This window comes from Cervus elaphus, chromosome 25 (genome assembly GCF_910594005.1).
Source record: "Cervus elaphus chromosome 25, mCerEla1.1, whole genome shotgun sequence".
NCBI classification, from domain to species: Eukaryota; Metazoa; Chordata; class Mammalia; order Artiodactyla; family Cervidae; genus Cervus; species Cervus elaphus.
This window is the reverse complement of record NC_057839.1, coordinates 16,795,697-16,814,654: the sequence shown is the minus strand read 5'-3', so window position 1 is coordinate 16,814,654 and position 18,958 is coordinate 16,795,697. Positions and strand designations below refer to the sequence as shown.

The 18,958-nt window shown below is 36.1% G+C and overlaps 1 protein-coding gene across 8 annotated transcripts in view; it reads left to right on the top strand.

Moving 5' to 3' along the window:
* The window catches only part of ERBIN (erbb2 interacting protein), a 120,066-nt gene that overhangs the window by 46,252 nt on the left and 54,856 nt on the right, over positions 1-18,958 (top strand). For all 8 annotated transcript variants that reach the window (XM_043887900.1, XM_043887899.1, XM_043887898.1 and 5 more), the window contains exons 3-6: positions 1,604-1,801; positions 4,980-5,097; positions 15,700-15,778; positions 17,876-17,965. In XM_043887900.1, coding sequence (XP_043743835.1) covers positions 1,613-1,801; positions 4,980-5,097; positions 15,700-15,778; positions 17,876-17,965 — 476 coding nt within the window. In that variant the 5' untranslated portion in view covers positions 1,604-1,612. The remainder of the gene's footprint in view (positions 1-1,603; positions 1,802-4,979; positions 5,098-15,699; positions 15,779-17,875; positions 17,966-18,958) is intronic.

The window sequence follows — 18,958 nt, the reverse complement described above, 5'->3', positions numbered from 1 at the left end:
CATTCTAATTCAGAGTCTTTCCTGGTGGCTCACGCATCACTCAGCCAAGATGGTTGCTAGCAAGAGGGATTCTGGGAAGTGGATAGACACGCGGTGTTTCCTTTTGACCTTTCCCGAACTCTTCCGGTTGGTGGTGGCTTAGTAGTTCTGTATTCCTTATCAGCATCTCCTGTCATAAAACAACTCATGCAAATGGTTACTATGGTGCCTGGCCAGGGTGGGCGGTTTCAATCAGTGTGCTTCCCCTAACAGATTTAGAAAAGGCAGAGGAACCAGAGATTAAATTGTCAACATTCATTGGATCATAGAAGAAGCAAGGGAATTCCAGAAAAACATCTATTTCTGCTTTATTGACTGTGCTAAAGCCTTTGACTGTGAATCACAACAAACTGTGGAAAATTCTTAAAGAGATGAAAATACCAGACTAACTTACCTGCCTCCTGAGAAACCTGTATGCTGATCAAGAAGCAATAGCTAGAACTGGACAAGGAGCAACAGACTGGTTCAAAATTGGGAAAGTAGTGAGACAATACTGTATATTGTTACCCTGCTTATTTAACTTCTGTGCAGAGTACATCATGCAAAAGCTGGGCTGGATGAATATCAAGCTAGAATCAAGCTAGAATATCAAGCTAGATTGCCAGGAGAAATATCAACAACCTCAGATATGCAGATGATACGATCGTAATGGCAGAGAGTGAAGAGAAACTAAAGAGCCTCTTGATAAATGTGAAAGAGGAGAGTGAAAAAGCTGGCTTAAAACTCAACATTAAAAAAGCTAAGATCATGGTATCCGGTCCCATCATTTCATGACAAATAGAAGGGGAAAACGTGGAAGCAGTGACAGACTTTTTTTCCCTTGAGTTCCAAATTCACTGTGGATAGTGACTGTAGCCATGAAAAAGACGCTTGCTCCTTGGAAGGAAAGCTATGAGCAACCTAGACAGCATATTAAAAAGCAGAGACATCACTTTGCCAACAAAGGTGCGGGTAGTCAAAGCTGTGGTTTTTCCAGTAGTCATGTGAGAGTTGGACCATAAAGAAGACTGAGCACTGAAGAATTGATGCTTTTGAACTGTGATGTTGGAGAAGACTCTTGAGAGTCTCCTGGACTGCAAGGAGCTCGAACCAGTCAATCCTAAAGGAAATCAGTCCTGAATATTCATTGGAAGGACTGATGCTGAAGCTGAAGCTGAAGCTCCAATACTTTGGTCACTTGATGCAAAGAGCCAGCTCATTGGAAAAGACCCTGTTGCTGAGCAAAAGGAGAAGGAGGGGGCAGAGGATGAGATGTGTGGATAGCATCACTGACTCAATGGACATGAAGGAATCTGAGCAAACTCCAGGAGATGGTGAAGGACAGGAGAGCCTGGCATCCTGTAGTCCATGGGGTCGCAAAGAGTCAGATAGGATTTAGTGACTGAACAACAACAACACATATAAAATTTGATAGGAAAGCAGTGTAAATGCATTCTGTTGAGTGTGTTTACAGAAGGGGATGTTTATCTGTGATGTATAAGCTCTGAGAATTGAACGGGAATAGTTTGTTTTTAAAAATTGTTACAATGCTTTTACTAAACTTATTTTTGTTTGCATATTTCAGTGTCTAAAAATGACTACAAAACGAAGTTTATTTGTGCGGTTGGTACCATGTCGTTGTCTACGAGGAGAAGAGGAGACTGTCACTACTCTTGATTATTCTCATTGCAGTTTGGAACAGGTTCCCAAAGAGATTTTTACTTTTGAGAAAACTCTGGAGGAGCTCTACTTAGATGCTAATCAGATTGAAGAGCTTCCAAAGGTATGTTAATCTGGTCTTTCAAGAATTGCCTTTGGTTATTTTTATGCCTAGAAGTATGATATTCCCAATGTTGCCATAATGCTAATACATATGTATATATTATTGCCCCTGTTTTGGTTTAATTTCATCTTTAGGATATGTAACACAATTCAGATTTTTAAATTGAATTTTTAACCTTTATCTCTTCAAGTTAGTTGCTTATTAATGCAAATAATTTAAAATTTTATATTTAATTCCAGGCTTGTTAGAGCCACTAAGGTAGATAATGAAGTGAAGTGAAAGTCACTCAGCCATGTCCAACTCTTTGGGACTTCATGGACTATACAATCCATGAAATTCTCAAGGCCACAATACTGGACTGGGTAGCAGTTCCCTTCTCCAGGGGATCTTCCCAACCCAGGGATCGAAACCCAGGTCTCCTGCATTGCAGGCAGATTGAATTCCTTACCAAATGAGCCACCAGGGAAGCCCCAGAATACCAGAGTGGGTAGCCTATCCCTTCTCCAGGGGACCTTCCCGACCCAGGAATCGAACTGGGGTTTCTTGCATTGCAGGCGGATCCTTTACCAGCTGAGCCACCAGGGAAGCCTGAGGTAGATAATAAGACTGTACAGTTTCTGCAGCCAGCAGATTTACCTAGACAAAGAATTGAAATTAATGTTTTTCTAGTTTTCATGAGACTTCGATCTACATTATAGCAATTGAAGATAAATTGTCCTTTTAGTTATCACATCAGAATTTGGTTTTTTTAACAGCTTTGCAAAGGTATTGTTCTGTTTTCCCCATTTCAGTTTTGTTTGGAAAGGCTTTGGAGGACTTAATATTTCTGAAATGGAGGAACAACTAGCAGGAGAAAGTTGGTTTGTTGCCATGAAACATCCTCTCCCATTAACAACTTGCTTGCTAAAATATTTTAGTGGTTACTTCTTTTTTTCCCTTAAATTCTAACCTGACTTCATCCCCTACTCAGTTTCTTATTTTTGCAGAAAAAGTTGCAATAGTTTTACCACCCGAACAACAGTGTTTTTTAAGCTGTGGGTGTAGACTCATTAGTGGCTCATAAAAATCTATTTAATGTATGGGGCATTTCCAAAAAATAAACTCTTATTTGGACTGGCGAATTTAGAAGACAAAAAATACAAGACATCCAATTAAATTACAATTTTCAAATAAAGAGTAATTTTTTAGTATAAGTGTGTTTCATGCAGTGTATAGGACATCTCTCTCACTAAAAAAATTATTGTTTATCTGAACTTCAAGTTTAACCAGGCATCCTGTATTTTATTTGGTAACCCTAACTATCATAGAGTAGAAAATAGAGTGTTGCATGTATCTATTGTAACATAAAATATTTGTTTTAGATTTATGTATGTGTTTATATACATCCTGGATGGCAGCCTTGTTTTGGAAGAGTTGCTCTTTGGGTGGCTAGTATAGTAGTAAAATCATTCTGAAAGCCAGCACCATCCAAGATTGTCTCATAAAGAGCTCTTTATATAGCTATGGATAAAATATTAGAAGTTGTGGATTGTATGTTCATGACTTTATTCCCTAGGTTATGATAGGGTGCTTTGTAATTGACTGTTTGCTTGCATGTTATTTTTCAGCAGGGAATTTATCTTCCTTAGCTAGGTCTCCTAGAGAAAATGGAAGACCAAAATTAGTCCCATTTTCTAATCACTGCCAGTGAGGTCTCATTTTGGGGACTGTGTTGAAAAGAGAGAGGGATGCTTTGATAGTGCAAATAACTGAATCACTTATCTTGCCTAGCAATTTTCCATTTTTGGAAGAATTCTCTCCCTAAATAGGATTTATTCAGTGCCATCCTGCAGACACTTTTGTTTTTTCCTAAAGATTTTACTTTTTAGAGCAATTCTAGATTCACAGCAAAACTGTGAGGCAAGTATAGAGATTTCCCAAGGCCACATAATGGCTCAGATGGTAACAAATCTGCCTGCAGTGCAGGAGACCCAGGTTCGATCCTTGGGTCGTCGGGACTATCCCCTGGAGAAGGGAATGGCAACCCACCAGTATTCTTGCCTGGAGAATTCCATGCACACAGGAGCCTGGCAGGCTACAGTCCATGGGGTCACAGTTAGACACGATTAGGTGACTAACAGACGCACATAGATTTACCAAATATGTACCCTGTCCCCACACATGCATGGCTTCCACTGTTATCAACACCCCTCTTTGGTACCAGAGTGGTTAAACCATCACAGTAGTTAGAACTGATGAACCTGTGTTGAAAAATCAGAATCACCCAAAGTCCATAGTTTACATTATGGTTTGCTCTTGGCGTTGTGCATTCTGTGGATAGCACAATGCATATAATGACATGTATTCATCATTATGCAATCAAACATAGTATTTTCAGTACCCTAAAAATCCTCTGTACTCTGCAAAGGTTTTTTTTGGTATGAAGCTTAGAAGTAGCCCACATACTTACTGCCTTTGGTTAAATATATTTAAGTCACATTTTCATTATTGTGATTTTAGCATAACAGTATGTGTGCTCCCTTATTTTATTTTTCTCTCTCAAATCAGAATTCTGTATTTTGATTCATTTAAAACCAATTTTACATATTTGAATTTATATAAATTATAAACTTAAATTTTGGAATAAGGATGCTTGAAACATAAGATTCAAAGTGAAAGTGAAAGGGTTAGTTGCTCAGTTGTGTCCGACTCTTTGCTATCCCATGGACCATAGCCCACCAGACTCCTCTGTCCATGTAGTTCTCCAGTCAAGAATACTGGAGTGGGTAGCCATTCCCTTCTCCAGGGGATCTTCCTGACCAAGGGATTGAATCTGGGTCTTCTGAATTGCAAGCAGATTCTTTACCATCTGAGCCACTGGGGAAGCCCTTTTAGTTTACTATATTTAGCAGCCACTTATTTCTTATGATCCTAACAGAATATACACCATATGGTAGATTTTGTTAAGTGCATTTTGCCTAGGGTAGAAGTGTGAGGATATAAATCATTCTGAGTAGTCCAATTGTATTCAGATCTGTAATAGCATAAAATAATAAGAGATCTTCTCTGGTATGTGTGTAGGTATAATTCATTCAGTTTTAATGACATTGATAATATTTGTCTTTCTAAAGGTTAATAAATGACATATTTAAGGAAACTGAAGGAATAATCAAAATCTTTCTCTACCTTGTTTCAACAGCAACTTTTTAACTGTCAGTCTCTACACAAACTGAGTTTGCCAGATAATGATTTAACAGCATTACCAGCATCTATTGCAAATCTCATTAATCTCAGGGAACTGGATGTCAGCAAGAATGGTAAGAGTCTTTCTTTTCTAACTTTTGTGCTTGGGGACATGTTAAATAAATAAAATTTCTTTTGTATTTTACCAGATAAAAAAGGATTAAAAAGTCAGATTGTAGTCAGTTATATTAGGTTTATATATATATGTATAAATCTATGAGAATTTAAAGCAAAATGAAGAAAAAGTATAAATGTTTTAAAATAGCTTTAATTGAAATGCTGTGGATATGTATTTATGTGTCCTTAAATCTGCTTTTTTCATGTATTTATTTACTGCCTTGTTTGTGATGGTGAGAAACAAGTAACAACTAACTGTAATGTCTGTTGTTGATCACACATTTTGAATGATCTGTAAGCATGGACTGTAATGTAGCTCCATATGATACTGACATAAAATACTTACAGTGTAGTGTTAAAGTTTAAAAAAAACTTGTGCTACATTAATGAATTGAACATCAGCAAATACTTATTGAGAGACCACTCTGCGCCAGATACTTTATTAGGAGCTTGGATTACAAATTAATGATGGAAAGTGAAAGGACACAGTCACTGTCCTCTTGGGGTACACTGTCTTGGTTTTGTGTGCCTAGTTTGATAAACATTAAAGTGTGGAAGAGATGTTCCAAATTGTTAACTCCTTACCTTGAAGTGAGCGAGAAGTAACACTTAAAAATTTTAGAGTGAGCATATTATAATATATTGGAATAATATTAGAATAAGCATTTCCCAAGACCAGAGAAATTCTTATACATAACCACAGTATCATTATCACTCAAGAAATTTGACACCATATTTTCCCCTGTTGCCTAATAATGCCCTTTTTAGCTATTTGCCCAGCCTATACCAAGTTAAAAATTACATTTAGCTTTCAGTTGTGTCTCTTTGCCACAGCTTGCCCCTCTTTTTGTGACATTGTTGTTTTTGTAGAGTTCAGATCAGCTGGTTTTTAATTGTTAAGAGTTTTCCTCTCATGATTTTATTTGAGGTTAATTAATTTCCTCAGCTTCTTCAAGGGCAGTTTGAAATTTGTTTCCATTCCTCATGCTTAATAGAGTGGCAAGTATTGCGTAAATTCCAAAGTAAATGAACTTAATCCATTACCATTGTAGCTGTACATACACTGACAGTTAAGTAGCATTGTTGAACTTTGGAATTGTGACCTTAGAAGTCATTAAGTGTAACCTTCCACTCTGAAGGGTTATCTCTTCTACTTTTTGGTGTTATTGATAAAATTACATACACCTGGGAAAGGCTAGCAAGCAATGTTATTAGTCTTCATAGTATGAAACTATTCCTTGGCTCAATAATGCACATGCTTTATTATCCTCCTGAAAATGCACTAATTCCAGACTGACTTCTCTAAACTGAGAATTGTGCAATTATGCCCTACAACATCATTCCATCAATATCTTAGACTTTCACACAAAGAATAGCGTGTTTGAGTTATGACAACCCATTGGACTATATAGTGTTTCTCTCTTTTTTTCATTCTAGCTTCAGCAATTCTTTGTGGGTTATTGAAAACCTGCTTTGTACAATTCTGTCAGCTTGTGAGTTTTTTTTGAAGAGTTAGAGATAATTTCTATGTGACCAAAAGATTTAGGATAAGCACTTAAGTATTCTGCTTTGAAAGAGAATGGCATTAGTTATAATTGTCAATAAAACCTTACAGTTTATTTCACTAAAAAGCAAGTTGATTTTGTCTATTCTTTTCTTTCTATGTGATCTCATCTATTTTTTAAATGGCAGAATCAGCCCCTTGCCTTTTGTTTGTTTTCTTCTCTTCTTGGTCTTTAATGTCTCAATGCAACTGCATTTCATTGATGGTGAACAAAGTAAGTGAGGAGAGACAGGAAACTATGATTATGTCAGAACCATTACCTTGACTGACAAAAATTCTAGTACTTCTAATTCCTAATCTGATAGTCATCATTACAGCTGATGTAATTAACCCATTTTACTTTTATAGAGTTGAGACTATTTTAATTAACTGTGTAATCCTCAAGTATATGCTTATACAAGTCTACGTTACTATTACTTTTTGCCTGTGCCTCATGGCTTGTGGGATCTCAGTTTCCTGACCAGGGACCCAGGCCACAGCAGTGAAAACCCAGAATCCTAACCACTAGGCCGCCAGAGAACTCCAAGTCTACATTATTGAAAATAAGACTATATTATGCATATTATAGGGTGATGTGGTTGATTATGAAAAATTTGAGTTTCATTAGTTGTATATTTAACAGCTTGCTTAAAAGAAAGGATAGCATATGCTAAATGAAAGCAGTGTTTATCAAATTATGGAATTAATTACATTTAGTATTAAGATGGCCATTATGTTAGAGATGGATGAGTTTCATCTTTTATTCTGAATGAGAAAATTGAATTACCCTTAAATACACCCCTAAATCGGAGAAGACAATGGCAGCCCACTCCAGTACTCTTGCCTGGAAAGTCCCGTGGACAGAGGAGCCTGGTGGGCTGCTGGCCGTGGGGTTGCTGAATCGTACACGAATGACGCAACTTAGCAGCAGCAGCAGCAGCAGCACCCCTACATATCTTCTCTATTACAGCATCTCATCATGTTAAATGTTGCATAAGATGCTTTAATCTCGTATCAAAGTTCTAGTATTCTTCTCCTTTGAGGTGTTTTTATCAGTTCAATTAACGATATTCTATTATATCTTAATATAACATTTTTTTCGTGTTTACTATCTATGTGCTCCCTGCTTGGAAGGAGGCAGGAAACACTGTGGCATACTTTATTAGTGTTTCAGCAAGCTGTATTTATTTAAAAGCACTTGTTTTAGGGTTCTTTCCTTTCATTTTTCTTAGTTTCTGATATTTTGATATTTCTTCCAGTGTTTCTCACTTGCCAAGTAATATGGCTTAGTGATTAAAATATTTATTTAGAAAGAGAAAAATTGAGTTGTATTCTGATCGTTACTTCTTTGTTTATTTGCCATGTTGCTATATTTGGAAATTAATCTCCGTTCTCAGTTAGACTATACATAATTTCATCAATATCACCACTTCCCGTTCTGCCTCATGCGACTGCTAACCACACTGTGAACCAGTGTGTGTACAGGAAGTACATAAATGTAAGGTGTTGATATTTTTCTTCATTTTGTAAGGAATTCACTTTTTATCATTTATATTTGATGATAAAGCTAAAGTCTTAATTTATGAGTCAATTGATTCTTTTTCTTGTCTAAAGTTTTGGTTTATTGTTAGCTTTTTAAAGAAAGGAAAAGCTCACCAAACTGCTATGCCAAGCCACTGCAAATAGCAACTGGTGTTAGAGAAATTAACATTTAATATCCATTGTGTTCAAGTGGCTGCTGCTGCTGCTTTTTTTTCTTTTTTGCTGTATTATGTAGCATGTGGGATCTTAGTTCCCTAATCAGGGATTGAACCTGCGTCTCCTGCATTGCAAGATGAATTCTTAGCTGCTAGACTGCCAGAGAAGTCCTGGCCTGTTTTCTTGAGCAGACTAATAGGGATGATGATTAAAATAATTTGCAGAAGGGGTTGATAGAGAAAGCTGATGGAGAGAGAAAAGAAATGAAGACTATCTAGCTGTCAATTCTCTCTATATAAGCAAACTGAATAAAAACTAGGAATTTTAACGGAGAGAAGTCAGAAAGAATGGGTTGAAAGTTTATGGGTCAAAACAGGAAGCAGTTCCTTGAATCTGAGAAAATCTGATGATTGGGGACAAAATACTGTAAAAGGCTCTTCACTTTTAAGTTCAAAGAAGTTATATTGATTACAAGGAAAATTATCGATTGCTGGGGAAGTCACTTATTTTTCTGTTTTAAAATTTCTAAAGTTGCTGATTTGCTTAGTAGTTAATGTTGTTTAAATTCAGCTGTTTTAATAAATCAGCTTATTTAAGATAATGAAAGAAGAAAAATCCTGTGTTAAACTGACATGGAACTTAAAAAACACAGTCTGGTGATCCCTGGTCACTGCTAAGTGTGTTGTTAATGTAGACCATAAGTGGGGTGTACAGTCACTGTGCCTTACCATAGGCCTTAGCACTCACTGTGTTATACCTGATGCTAACCATACATCTGTTATCCCCTAGCCAGTATAATCATTTAAGTTTGCAATTTCTGGTTCAGACTCTTGACTGGAAATCAGTGTTACATTCTGTACTATTTGTTACCATAGCCTTTAAAATACAGAAACAGTAAAGAACCACTATTAACTTACATTGTACATTTGGGTCATTGGAGGGATATTGATGCCCTCCAAACAAAGATTCCCAGGGTTACCTGTGATTAGGCCATGGGAATGGAAGGGGAGTCGCAGCAGGTGCTAAAAGACTGTTACAGGATTTGGGTTTGTACTTGATTGGAAGAGGATTTAAGAATATGAGTGTTTGCTATGAATGGAATGCTGTCAAGAGGTATAATTATGTGATTGAGAATATTAATAAATGTTATCTATAGGGAGGGCAGATTAGAGCAAAGCTAAAGCTATAATCAATAAAGTAGCAGCAGTCATACGTTAGAAGGGATGACTTGGACAAGATTCACATTTTGTCTTTGTTAAGTTGTGAATACAAATACGCTTTTGTATTGATCTTGATTGTCTTGTATTGTCTTGTATTGTATTGATCAAGATTGTCTTGATCTCTTGTGGTTAAAGAATGGCCTCCTTAAATATTGGTATTACGTGAAATTGCTTAGTTCAACAGGGAAATACCAAGGTCTCCCTTTAATTGCATCTTGTTCATAGAAAGACCAAGGACTAGCTGATAGTACCAGGCCAGTTCTTAGATTAGATTTCAGGAGGTATTTTCTCTTTCTCAGCAGTAAAAAGAGAACTCTTCTGTATAACCAAAATAGATTAATCTGAGCAGGATAGCCATGTTTAATAGTATCTTCATTTTATTAAATTTTAGCAACAGAGTTAAATTCTTATGAAAAGAGTATATGACAAAGAAAGAACACTGTTGAAGTCAAGTGCGAATGAAAAAGGAACAGGTAGTTGAAATTGTTAATGAAGAACTAATTCATGATGAAATTCAGGTTATGCCCGCTTTATGTATGAGGATGAAAGAGCCATCTTTGGAGACAAGCTAACGAAAGCATTGAGGTTAGTCCTCATTGAGAAAGTGAGAACAAAGATTTGGTGGAAGTGAGGAAGTTAGCGATGCATATGTCTAAGGTAAGAATGTACCAGAAAGAAGAAACAGCCAGTGTATAGTTTGTAAGGTGAGAGTGTCCATGGCATGTATGAGAAACAGAAGACTATAGTAGTTAAAACATAGTGAGCAAGATGGGAGTGATTGGAATAGAGGTCAGAAAGGTAGGGATTTGGTAGCAAAAAGGTAGAGTCTTGTAGGCATTTGTATGTACTTTGACATTTACTCTCATTCAAGTGGAATCACTTGGAAGGGTTTGAGTCAGGTCATTCAGAGAATGATCTGACTTGCATTTTATTTTTATTTTTTACATCTAAAAAAATTTATTTAATTGGAGGCTAATTACTTTATACTATTATAGTGGTTTTTGCCATACATTGACATGAATCAGCCATGGGTGTACATGTGTTCCCCATCCTGAACCCCCCTCCCACCTCCCTCCCCGTCCCATCCCTCTGGGTCATCCCAGTGCACCAGCCCTGAGCACCCTGTCTCATGCATCCAACCTGGACTGGTGATCTGTTTCACATATGATAATATACATGTTTCAGTGCTATTCTCTCAGATCATCCCACCCTCACCTTCTCCCACACAATCCAAAAGACTGTTCTATACATCTATGTCTCTTTTGCTGTCTCACGTATAGAGTTATTGTTACCACTTTTCTAAATTCCATATATATGCATTAGTATACTATATTGGTGTTTTTCTTTCTGGCTTACTTCACTCTGTATAATAGGCTCCAGTTTTATCCATCTCATTAGAACTGATTCAAATGCATTCTTTTTAATGGCTGAGTAATATTCCATTGTGTATATGTACCACAGCTTTCTTATCCATTCATCTGGTTGGATGGACATCTAGGTTGCTTCCATGTCCTGGCTATTGTAAACAGTGCTGCGATGAACATTGGGGTGCACGTGTCTCTTTCATTTCTGGTTTCCTCAGTATGTATGCCCAGCAGTGGGATTGCTGGGTCATATGGCAGCTCTATTTCCAGTTTTTTAAGGAGTCTCCTCAGTGTTCTCCATAGTGGCTGTACTAGTTTGCATTCCCACCAAGAGTATAAGAGGATTCCCTTTTCTCCACACCTCTCCAGCATTTATTGTTTGTAGATTTTTGGATAGCAGCCAGTTAGACTGACGTGTAATGGTACCTCATTGAGGTTTTGATTTGCATTTCTCTGATAATAAGTGATGTTGAGCATCTTTCCATGCGTTTGTTAGCCATCTGTATGTCTTCTTTGGAGAAATGTCTGTTTAGTTCTTTGGCCCATTTTTTGATTGGGTCATTTATTTTTCTGGAATTGAGCTGCAGGAGTTGCTTGTATATTTTTGAGATTAATCCTTTGTCTGTTTCTTCCTTTGCTATTATTTTCTCCCAATCTGAGGGCTGTCTTTTCACCTTGCTTATAGTTTCCTTTATTGTGCAAAAGCTTTTAAGTTTCATTAGGTCCCATTTGTTTATTTTTGCTTTTATTTCCAATATTCTGGGAGGTGGGTCATAGAGGGTCCTGCTGTGATTTATGTCAGAGTGTTTTGCCTATGTTTTCCTCTAGGAGTTTTATAGTTTCTGGTCTTATGTTTAGATCTTTAATCCATTTTGAGTTTATTTTTGTGTATGGTGTTAGAGAATGTTCTAATCATTATTTTACATGTAGCTGTACAATTTTCCCAGTGCTGTTTATTGAAGAGACTGTCTTTTCTCAATTGTTTATTCTTGCCTCTTTTGTTGTAGATTAATTGATCATAGGTATGTGGATTTATTTCTGGACTTTCTATACTGTTCCATTGATCTCAATTTCTGCTTTTGTGCCAACACCATACTGTTTTTATTAGTGTAGCTTTGTAGTATAGTCTGAAGTCAGGGAGATTGATTCCTCCATGGAGGGGAGAGGGACCAGTTAGGGGCATGAGATTAAGAAATATAATCTACTATGTGGTGATGCTAGTGGTAAAGAACCTGCCTGCCATTTCAGGAGACATAGGAGATGTAGGTTCAATCCCTGGGTTAGTAAGATCCCCTGGAGGAAGGCATGGCAACACACTCCTGTATTCTTGCCTGGAGAATCCCATGGACAGAGGAGCCTGGCAGGTTGTAGTGCATAGGGTTGCAGAGAGTCAGACATGACTGAAATGACTTAACATAGCACAAACATGTATAAAACAGATAAGCATCAAGGATATATTTTATATTACAGGGAATTATAGCCTTTATCATGTAATAACTTTTAATAGAGTATAATCTGTAAAAAATATTGAATCACTATTCTGTACACCTGAGATGTAATATAGTTTATCAGCTATACTTAAGTTTAAATAGATCAGTAAATGTGAAAATGTGTTCAACTCTAGGAAATAGCTCTCAGTTGGCAAAGAATCTTCCTGCAATGCAGGAGACCCTGATTTGATTCCTGGGTCAGGCAGATCCAATGGAGAAGAGATAGACTACCCACTCAAGTATTCTTGGGTCTCCCTTGTGGCTCAGCTGGTAAAAAATCCACCTGTAATGCAGGAGACCTGGGTTCGATCCCTGGGTTGAGAAGATCCCTTGGAGAAGGAAAAGGCTACCCACTCCAGTATTCTGTCCTGGAGAATTCCGTAGACTGCATAGTCCGTGGGGTTGCAAAGAGTCGAACATGACCGAGCGACTTTCACTTTGACTTTCTAGGAAATATCAGGAAAATATCTAGTTTTAGTTCATATCTCGTTTATGTCTGTGAGGTTCAACCCTCTCAGAAAGTGTTTATTGGCAAAAAGTAAAGATATCATCAAATGTCGGCAAGATATAAATAGGCATTGTAGTATGAAAATTGATACTGCCCCCCACGGTAAAGAATTTGGAAGCTATTGAGTGACACTGGTAACTATGTACAATGTCCTATTCCAGTAATGCACAAGAGAGGCAAAGATTCTCCCCTCATAGAACAAGTACTCTTTGTGGTGCCTAGAAAGAGACTTCTAAAGATAGATAAGTACGTTAATCTGTTTGACATTGTCCCAGGTATCACTGGGTTTCTTTACTTTTTGCCCTTTGTGTTTCAGAATGGCTAGTTTTTGTTGCCATGTCTTCTGTCTCATTGACATTTTCTCCTGCAGTGACTAATCTTTAAATCCTATCCTGTGGTTTTTTCATTTAGATGTATTGTTTTTATCACTTGTAAAGTTTCCATTTCTTATATTTAATCTTTTCCTCCCCATCATTTAGTTAATTTTTTCCCTTTAAGTACCATGGCTGTTTTAAAGTCCTTTTTTTAAAATCTTGTTATCTAAGTAGAGAATAATACAGTAAATCTGATGTGCCTATCAACCAGAAGTGTAACATACCGGTATGTTACATGTATACCTTATACTTTGCCAAACAATCTCTCTCATACATAAATATTTCAAGATGAAGCCACTCTACTATTACCACAATTTATAAAAAACAGCTAACAGTAATTCCTTAATATCATTAGATATTCATCAGTGTTAACATTTTCTGATTTGAAGCTTTACATGAACTTTGTAAATTCTAGCAAAAGTTCTTTAAAATGAATCATGTTGAAACCTTTAGGGAAATTGACTTTTAATAACAACAACAATGATAAAAACCTTTCCTTAAGGAACCATTGAGCCCAGATTTTTGAAGTTGTTATTGAGATGATTGTAGAGTTACATGCGTTTTTAAGAAACAGTACAAATTGGTACCCTTGTCCTTACCACCTAGTTTCCCTCATTGGTAATAATTGCAATTATTATAGAACAGTAATGATACTGACATTGATACGGCCTCCCAGTCTTACTCAGATCTTTTCAGTTTATGTGCATGCATGTGTGTGTGTAGTAGTAATAGTAGTAGTAGGTTTAGATATTTACCATAGCTAGTTCTCTTTCATCTTCTCTTATCTGGGTAGTTATTCAGTTTTTCTTTGTCTTCAACTTTTTTAAACTGGATAGTTTTGATGATTACTGGCCAGTTTTGTAGGATTTCTCTTCATTTGGATTTGTTTGATATTTGCTTATGATTAAATTCAGGTTGGTGTTTGGGGAAGGAATATGACAGTAGGTGTTGCACCCCTTCCCAGTGTATCTTAAGATGAATTGCACTATGATGACACTGGTAACTGCTAACTTTTAAATAGCTGAAGTGGTTGGTGCCTAGGAGAGTTCTTTACTCTTTCCCCTCTTAAAAATTAATATGCATTTTGCGGGAGAAGCTTTGAAACTATATTGATATACTGTTTCTCTTCATTCTTTTACCCACTAATTATAGTATCCATTGATAAGTTTTGACTGATCAGTTATTGCTATAGTATTTGCCAGTTGATGATTTTGTATCATTTCATTTTTCATCATCTGAAATTCTGTGGTTGGCTCGGTAATAAACTTGCTTAGAATCGTACATTCATGAAGTTGACAGAGCCTTCAGTGACCCTCCAGTGTCAGCCCTCTTGAATAGTCATGTTGTGTTGGTGAAGGAATGAGTTTTCTATTAATAGAATTTTGGGAACATTTTTTTAAAGTTATTAATTTGCATTCCTCTAGTCTGGATTACAACAGTGCTACTTAAGGTTGGTCTATGAATTGTTGCTAACTTAATTATTGTTGCTAACTCAATTATTGTTGCTATGTTTTTGCTGAGGTAAGTTGAGGTAAGATTAAGTTCCTAGAAACTTCTACCATAATTTGACTTGTCACGTTTGTGTTATATTTTGCAGAAGTATTGGTGTATAACTGCCTCAGGCATGTCCATTGGCATATCTGATGCATATTCTCTATCAGTACCTCTTCTGTCTTCAGCTTTGCTTTCAGCTTTGTTACCCTATATGTATTAGAGGCCAGCTCAATCTGGAACCCAGGATATTAAAAGTAATGCCTCTTTTCTACACTACTATATAAAAATTAGATAAATAATAAGGACCATAAGGACCTCCTGTATAGCACAAGGAACTCTTCTTAATACTCTGTAATGACCTATATAGGAAAAGAACCTTTTAAAAAATGAATGTATGTGTATGTTTAACTGATTGACTTTTACTGTGCAGCAGAAACTAACACAGCATTATAACTCAACTCTACTCCAATGAACATTTTTTTAAAGTAGTGCCTCTTTTTATGTGAAAACACAGGAAGAATGCTGATTATTCTGCATTTTGTGTCCTTACCACCACACAGAGAAGGCACTGATTTTCTGATGAACAGAGAGAAGGAAAGGAGGGTAAAACTAAAAAAGATGGTTTGTCGTCGTTGTTTAGTTTCTTAGTCATGTCTGATAATTAGCAGTTGTCATAAAGAGGCCAAAGAGAAGAGAGAAATTGTTGTGGAGGTGATTCTGTTTGGTTGACATTGGTGTCAGTTTATCAATATTTTACTCTGTTGATATATTTTGAATCTGTAAAGTGTACATTAATTATTAATATTGTTATGATTTTCTCCTTTGTAATAGATTCTTTACACTTAATGATTATTTGTTCATTTTCTAGGAATACAAGAGTTTCCAGAAAATATAAAAAATTGTAAAGTTTTGACAGTTGTGGAGGCCAGTGTAAATCCTATTTCCAAGTAAGTTCTTCTCCTTTGAATTATAGTTACCTATGTGAATAAAGCAACTCTGATAAAGTAGAATACTGCTTTCTACATTTGAATCAACAGTTCATATCAATCTTAAATCTATACAAAATTTTAGTTTTAGATTAAAAAGGAGCCTTTTTAATATTCTTTCCAACCCCATATATTATAAAGGTGAATCTGACATCCATACAGATAATGCAAGTGGTGTTCTCCAAGTCCCATGATTAGTTAATGTCAAAAATGAGACTAGAACCTAGGCCTTCTTAGCTCAGTGCTACTTGTGCAATATAAGAATGTCTTCACTTGCACATCCAATGTGTGGCACACTCAAACTTTTGAAAATAATAAGAAAAACTGAAAAGTTAAAAAGCTAAAAACAAAAAAAGAAAAAGCTAGATGATTGGTTGTATTATATATGAAAGGTCACACATATTCTTTTGTGATCATAATGGCTTGAAGCAGAATGCTTTCCTAGTAACAGAGCTGTTAAATTTTGAAAAAATAGAATGACAAAGCAAAAGATGAATATTGTAAAGCATAGCTTAGTATAGCTAAAATGAAAGTTGAAACCAGCTTTCACATATTACAGTAAATCCCCTACATATGAACGAGTTGCATTCTGAGAGCACATTCATAAGGCTAGTTTATTCATAAGTTAGCCTAGATACCCAATACTGTAATAGGTTTATAATACTTTCCACACAAATAATACATAAAAAACAAACAAAATGTAAAGATAACATTTTTAATCTTACAGTATAGTACCTAGAAAAATGCAGTACTACCAGCTACATCAGTGCTGCTTTTATGCTTGCTTCTGCACATCCTGGGCTTGAAATAAAGATACCGTACTACTTCTTACTGTATATAATACTCTTCAGTAAAGTACACAGAAGCACAAGCAGTTGCAGAGGACACATGCCTATGACAGTGTATTCCAGACACGTGGACTCTGATGTTTGAACCTGTAGATGCAGGTTTGCCTCTTTGAAAGCTCACAACTTCAAGGTTTGTATGTAGCGGACTTACTGTACAAACTTAACAGGTTTTTCCAAACGTAGACAAACATGTAAAGGAAAACGTGTAAAGATGATGTTTTACCTTTACCTGAAAATACTATTCTAGCATCAAGTTCTAGATGTGTAATTTCTTTTGTTAGCCAGAAGAAATAAAAGCAAAGTTATTTATAGGTTCTTATATGACCCTAAATGTCATTGAGCTTTTCATATTAGTTCTCATTTGGTCATTATAAAATTATATGATCTTTATTTGATTATTTAGGGACCAAATATTGAAATGGAAAATAATTGAAACCAATAGTTCTCAAATGGGAACAGTTTTGCTGTTAACAGTTATTTGGTAAATTCTGGAGACATTTTTTGGTTTACACAACTTGTGGTGGGCAGTGCTGGCTTCAAGTGATTTAGAGGCTAAGGTGCTAATGCAGAAGATAGCCTCCTGGCAACACAAAATTATCCAGCCCTAAAAGTCAGCTGGCTTACCAGGCAGCTCAGTGGTAAAGAATTCACTTCCCATTGCGGGAGTTGCAGGTTCAATCTCTGGGTTGGGAAGATCCTCTGGAGAAGGAAATGGCAGCTCATTCCAGTTTTCTTGCCTGGGAAAATCCCATGGACAAAGGAGCCTGGCTGCAGTCCATGGGATCACAAGAATTGAACACGACTTAGCAACTAAGCAACAACAAAAGTCAATACTGTCAAAGTTCAGAATTCTTTATTTAGTCCTTTCAGTTTCTGGTAGATAAGGTGAATTTCAAGGGTGCCTACTGATGTCATAGTCATGTCCTAAATACATTTCTCTGTGTTGAGGTTCATTCATAGTTGACTGTTATATGCAGATTTTATCTTATTGAGACAAATACTGCTTTACTTCTTTTTTACAAAATGATGAAGATACAAACATTGAAGCTGTAACTTATTATAAAAGGTAAATCTCAATTTGAGGATCACTCATAAAAGAGATAGCTGTTATCTGTTAAGAACATCTGTTGGTTAGACTGTTTCTTCAATTTTAATAGGAGACTAAATTCTGCATATGAATTAAATTTAAATCCTGGTTTATTTTATATAGGCTTCCTGATGGATTTTCTCAGCTGTTAAACTTAACCCAGTTATATCTGAATGATGCTTTCCTTGAGTTCTTGCCAGCTAATTTTGGCAGGTAAGTTATAGTTTCTTCTAAAACCTTCTCTTGTTAGCTCTTAACAAAACTTTTGCAAAGTTTACCAAACTACAGGTTGCTTTAGCGATACTGTTAATTACAGTTTCGTGGGCTCTTCTTTTGTAATTATTTCCAAGCATTGTAGTTTTTATAGTTTCTTCAGCACTTGTTATTTTGACTTGGAATCTATTTTCCCAAATAAAACTAAGCAGTGAAAATTTAAAAGAAAAAAGTAATTTAAGAGTTGGTTTTAAAGTACTTAAGAATGAGTTTAAATTGGAATAATTTTTGTATATTTGAGGTGGAATGCTTTATTCTCAGCACTTACATATTTTTTAAATGGTCTAATTACTGGTTTATCTGTCTTCACTGGAATCGAAGTTCTAGAGAAAAGAAAAATGTGTTTCTGGGGTCCAGCCCGTTGCTCCCTCCTTAAACTTGTGCTTCTTGTTGTATTATAGTCCCTGAGTAATTTTTCTAATGAAAAGATGAATCAGTAAATGAACAGTAGGTATTAAACTATTAATGTGTTCCAATTAATTACTAGAGAAAGTGCTATCCAAATATGTGTTAATATGGCAATGTTCTTTTTTTTTCTTAAAGAGAGATGTATCATATGGTCTCACTTAAATGTGAAATCTAAAGTAACCACCAAAACCCCAACCTCATAAATACAGAGAAAAGATTGGTGTTTGCCAGAAGTGGAGTAGTGGGTAGAGATGGGCAGAATGAGTGAAGGTAGTCAAATGATACAAACCTCCAGTTTATAAAATAAATCATGGGGATGTAAGGTCATGGTGACTATAGTTAACCATACTATATTGTGTATTTGAAAGTTTCTTCAGAGAATAGATCTTAAAAGTCTTCTCAAGAAGAAGCATTTTTTTTTTTTTATAATTAAGTATAGTGACAGATGTTAACTAGACTTGTTCTGGTAACCATTTCCCAATGTAGTTGACCCTGGAACAATGCAGGGGGTTAGGGGTGCTGATC